This window comes from Belonocnema kinseyi, chromosome 2 (assembly GCF_010883055.1).
Source record: "Belonocnema kinseyi isolate 2016_QV_RU_SX_M_011 chromosome 2, B_treatae_v1, whole genome shotgun sequence".
NCBI classification, from domain to species: domain Eukaryota; kingdom Metazoa; phylum Arthropoda; class Insecta; order Hymenoptera; family Cynipidae; genus Belonocnema; species Belonocnema kinseyi.
Window position 1 is genome coordinate 141,377,044 of NC_046658.1, and position 5,801 is coordinate 141,382,844.

Genomic DNA, 5,801 nt, shown 5'->3' on the forward strand with positions numbered 1-5,801 from the left:
GTGGGAGTGGGCACACCGTTATATTAATTATTTAATTGAACGTGTAATATTATCAAAGATATTAGGTCCTAGATACGGAATGAGAGTAGTTGCACCACATACCGGTAGTTAGCGCGGCAGGCAAGTTTGTTGTAGGGAATAAGTTCAAAATACGGCCTACAAGTCCGCAAGATAGGCATGGTAATAATGTCACAGCAAGATCACATGAAACCAGTATGAAAAATACACTTTTATTAAGGTAAAAGCGTATTGCGTATGGAACGTGTACGCGTTGCAACAAACATGGCTACACACTTTTTCAAATATCAGAACACCAACCAGAAGATATATATGCTTTTTAGATGAGACCCTATGACTATATTCGTCGCTTAACATAGAGTGAAAACTGGATGACGGGTTTTAATGCAAGCGTCATATATACAAGGTTGGGTACCGGTATAGGCTATCCCCACATACTCCCCCCCCCCCCCCCCCCCCCCCCCCCCCCCCCCCCGAATGAAGATGTCCGTCGGAATGAAAAAATAATAATTATAATGAATAATAAATTGCCGCCAAGAGCGAAATATAGAAGAGAAACCTCTCTCTAAAAAGATTAAATAACATCATTACACATTTTTTCTTTATATCTAATGAGTATTTTGGAATGCGTGTATAGCATCACTAGAGAATATTTTGATAACACTATTACTTTGGTATACGTACATAACATCGTAAGTCAACATTTGGGTAACGCTTATAATTTGATAAGTCTCAATAATATCTCCATGCGTCTCGATACTACTTATTTATGCTTATATAACGTATTTCAGCCAACGATTATAAATCATTCTTGGGGCTATCCCGAGTCATGAATTACAAATTAACATTTGCGAAACATACTTTCTTTTTACGTGCATACGTTTTGAGTGGTGAGACCACATCCGTTGTATTGCTTAAGGTAGTGGGAACTGTGTTCGTTGCCTTTCCTGAAGTTGTAGTACCGAAATCTGTACGCGTTTTTGTTTTAGCATTATCGACAGTAACTGAAATAGGAGTTACAAAATCGTCACGCACGAAATGCGCGGGTTTGATATTTTCAACAGATACTCTGCGAGCAGATCCGTTAATGTCGATTTCGAAAATTCGGTCGGAAATGCGATTGATGATTTTGTGAGGACCAGTGCACGGGCGTTCGAGCGACTTTTTTCCGGTACCTGCTCGAAGGAAAACGTGTGTACAAGATCCGAGATCTTTGTGTAGAAATTCTCGATTTTTGTGATGATGACTGACCGGTACTGCCTTTATCAATCGCATGTGCTCCCGGAATTCTTCCAGAAAAATTTGACGGTTCAGAGTGAAAGTTTCTGGGATGAAAAACTCCCCAGGAATACGTAAAGTTGTACCGTAAAGGAATTCGGCTGGAGATGAACCGATGTCCATGACGTTTGTTCTGAGGCCGAGTAAAACCGTTGATAGAGTTTGTATCTAGTTAGGGTTGTCATGGCACATAATTGCGGCTTTCAGGCTACGGTGCTAGCGCTCGATCATCCCGTTAGATGCTGGGTGGTATGCCGTAGTTCGATTTCGTTGACAACCGGTAAGATGTAGTAAAGCCCTGAACAACTGCGACTCGAACTGGCTACCCTGATCGGTGGTTAAAGTTTCAGGAGCCCCGAAACGCGAGATCCAGTGATCCACGAAAGCTCGGCAAACCGTTAGAGCTTCAATGTTCTCAAGGGGAACGGCTTCCGGCCACCTCGAAAATCGGTCTATCATGGTCAAAAGATACCTGTTACCATTGCTTATAGGTAGTGGGCCTACGATGTCCACGTGGACATGCCAGAATCTTCCGTCCGGCGCTACGAAATGTGCGGGCTCGAGATGATTATGTCGCGACACTTTTGATTTTTGACAGTCTGGACATGCTTTACACCACTTAGCAATGTCGCGATGCATATTAGGCCAGACGTAACGCTGACGAAGAACGCGATCTGTGACCTTTGGACCAGGGTGAGCTGGGTTGTGAAACAGTTTAAATATTCCCTCTGTAATAGACGCGGGGATATATGGGCGAAGATTTTCGCCTGTTAGATCACAATAAAGAAAATGACGACCAGAATCCAACTGTATTTTCCTAAAATTCAGAGAACAATCAGGAGAATCGACGAGCTTTTTTATCTCTTGGTCATCTCTCTGAGCCACAGCTAGCTCCCCCAAACTCCATTCGGTGGGCATGTGAATGGACTCAACCCGAGAAAGGGAGTCTGCCACGACGTTACCAGTCCCCGGCAGGTGCTCGATTTGGGTAGTGAATTGCGAAATGAACGCTAATTGTCTTTGCTGACGAGGAGAAGCTTTTTCCGAACGCTGCACGAAAGCGTAAATCAAAGGCTTGTGGTCAGTGACCACTTTGAAGCTTTGACCTTCAAGGAAGTGCCTGAAGTACTTAGTGGACTCGTAAACTGCCGTGGGTTCCCGGTCGTACGCGCTATGATTACGCTGTGCAGGTGAAAATTTTCTGGAGAAGAAAGCTAAAGGTTTCCATGAGTCAGAGAAAGATTGTTCAAGGGAGGCTCCCATTCCGGTGTCAGATTCGTCAGTAACGAGACGTATCTCGGCATCAACTGCAGGGTGTGCAAGAAAGGTTGCGTTAGCAAGATCTTGTTTGATCTTTTGGAACGCCTCTTCTGCTTCCTGCGTCCAGGGAATCTCTCGTTTATCATTCCTTCGCGATTCACCCAAATAGACATGCAGGGGTGCCTGAAGATCGGCAGCATGGTGTAGGCTACGTCGGTAGAGATTTACTATTCCAAGGAATCTGCGTAGTTTCACGACTGTGTGTGGTTTCGGAAACTCCACAATAGCTCGAACCTTCTCGGGAGTCGGTCGAAAACCATCCTTATTGATCAGATGTCCGAGAAATTCCAGTTCCGCCCTTCCAAATTGGCACTTACTTGGATTGATATGAAGCGAAAAATCCTTTAGTCGTTGAAAAACGATTTTGAGGTGTTCGGCGTGCTCCTCGTTATTCGCGGAGGCGACATGTATGTCGTCAATATACGCGAATACAAAATCGAGATCTCCAAGTGCACGAAATATGTACCTTTGGAAGGACTGTCCTGCATTGCGCAGACCAAAAGTCATCACATTATATTCGTATAAACCGAATGGGGTGATAACGGCCGTCTTTGGGATGTCCTCAGGTGTGATGGGGATTTGTTGGTATGCCATCGCTAAGTCGAGCTTAGAAAACACCGTTTTTCCGTGAAGATTTGTTGAGAAATCATGAAGGTGCGGGACTGGGTACTTGTCGGGTATTGTCACGGCGTTGAGCCGACGAAAATCTCCGCATATTCTCCACTGTCCATCCTTTTTTCGAACCATATGCATGGGCGATGCCCACGGGCTACTGAAAGGCCGGCAAATACCCTCCTTAACCATTTGCGCAAAAATAGATTTCGCGCTTGACAATTTATCAGGTGATAAACGTCTAGCGCGCTCAGAAATGGGAGGACCTTTGGTAAGGATGTGGTGATACACGTCGCGGACCAATGTCTCAGGAGTCTGAGTGACCCTGGTTATTTCTGGAAAATCTATTAATATTTGGTTAAAAGGTTGAGACCGATCTACAGCACTAATTCCGAAAATGCTCGCATCTCTCAAAAATCCCGTAGTGCAAAGGTTCGTGGTAGTATCTACCAATTTAGAATTATCTAGGTATGGAACGAGGCGATAGTGAGCCAGGAAGTCGGCTCCGATAATCGGGTACGGGACTTCGGCTATGCAGAAGTTCCACGAAAAATCACGACGAAGGTTTAGGTTAGGAGTAATGCGTTTTTCGCCGTACATGCAGATACGGGAATCGTTTGCTGCGAATAGCGTACCGGTGGTGGAGACATTTTTAAGTTTTTTGTCGACCGGTAGCAACGAAACATCGGAACCCGTGTCAATGAGGAAAACGAATCCCGAGCTACGATCGTAAGTATGGAGACATTTGGAAATTGTTTTGCCTAACCCGATCGTCTCGACACGGGAGGGCTTCCTTAGTTTTCCTAATTCTGCTTTTCCTCCCAAGAACATGCGCCCTTGCAAAATTTTGCCTTGTTACCGAATTTTTTGTGATAAAAGCATAATTTTCTGTCGCTTTTATTAGCAGATGCATCGCGAGAGTGTCGGTTTTGTGAGTTGGCACGAGCTTTACCACGTGGTCGGCTAGCGTGCTGTTGAGTCTGGCTTTTAAGCTGTTTAAATTCTTTTATCAGCCAGTCAACTTTGGCATCCAGAGATTCGGCCGGAGTATCCTTCGAACTGGCCGGAGTTTCTTTCGAAACGGTCGAAGTATTGAGCTGAGATAACGGTGGAGTTGGGATCGCGGCCATTATGTTATCGACTAACCGAGCCAAAGTTTGTAGATCCGCGTTCTCGTTGCCCGCTAGAATTGCGGTGACGTGCTTGGGAAGGTTGTCCATGAATATGGTTTTCATGACCTCCTCGGTACAACCTCCGTCGTTGTAGCTGCGTAGGCGGTTCAATAAAACCGAAGGTTTCCCGTCGAAAGACACTTCGCCTTTGAGAACCCGACGCAAACGAGTCTCCGAGGATTCAGCGAATCCCTTAATAATGCGATCTTTAATTCGCGTATATACGTCCGGATGAGGTTGAGAGGCTGTTATAATATCCTTGATGTGCGCGATTTCGTCCCCGTCAAGGTGAGTGATTAGACATTCAGCCATGGTGACTTGATCTGTGATTCGCGCGCGCCTAAAAGAAGCTTCCACTTGAGTAAACCATAACGTCGGATCACTGCGAAAAAACGATGCGATTTTGGGAACGCGGTAAGTATCTACGCGTTCACTCTGATTCGCGTTAAGTTGCCTGAGTACCCTGAGTTTACTGGATTAGGCTGTTCATCTACCATATTTGTGAACTTCGCGTCGACTGGACGCAACGAGTAAATCAAAACACACGCGATGAACAAAACGAGTAATGTCACTGTCATGCACGTTGACCCGCCCAAGATCACTTTGCGAAAATCCGTACACTGACTCTCACGTGTCTCGATCTAAAAAAATAATTTACATTAGGTAATGTAGATAGTACAATAAGCGAAGTTATGACTATGCTCGCGCAGCAACATTCGATGAACACTTACAGGTGAAAGAGGTTAGGGTACACTAACGTGTTGAACTGTTTAACTTATGAATTTACGAGAAATAATTGTCATCGCCGCGTTTAATTACCTACTACTTTATTTAAATGTTTTGACACGAGTCATAAAAGAAAGATTTCAGCGAAAACTTAATTAAAACTAGAGAACAGAGTACCTTGAGGTTCCTTTGCGTTACAGAGTTACCGGTAAGAATGTTCCCTCGGAAGATGCACCAGGTCCGGCTTCCAAATTACAAACACTCTCTCCAGTATCTTTTTTCGGATTTAACGTGCAAAATGGTGGTATTAATCCTTTATTAGGTAGCCTCTAAATGTTTGTCGCGTGCCAGCGGAAACGTGTGTCGTCGAGAAGAACAATGGATCCCATAGCCAATCGTTTATCCATTTGTGGTTTTGAAGAAAAAAAGGTCATCGACCCGAAATAATTGCTCAGCTAGTAAGAATAGGTTTTATTTGTAGCAGCCGCTATAATATTTATGACAAGAACATCCTTAATGTTCACTTTTAAATCTTTGAACAGAACTGCGCCACGCCACGTTTCGACGACATCGCGTCGGGGTCACCAATTTGTAGGGAATAAGTTCAAAATACGGCCTACAAGTCCGCAAGATAGGCGTGGTAATAATGTCACATCAAGATCATATGAAACCAGT

At 44.4% G+C, this 5,801-nt stretch overlaps 1 protein-coding gene across 1 annotated transcript; it reads right to left on the reverse strand.

The window, feature by feature from the left end:
* Positions 1 to 852: 852 nt before the first annotated feature.
* LOC117183005 lies at positions 853 to 1,419 on the reverse strand. The gene has a single exon (XM_033376137.1). It carries the CDS (start codon positions 1,417 to 1,419, stop codon positions 853 to 855), a length of 567 nt encoding a protein of 188 aa, XP_033232028.1.
* Positions 1,420 to 5,801: the final 4,382 nt, after the last annotated feature.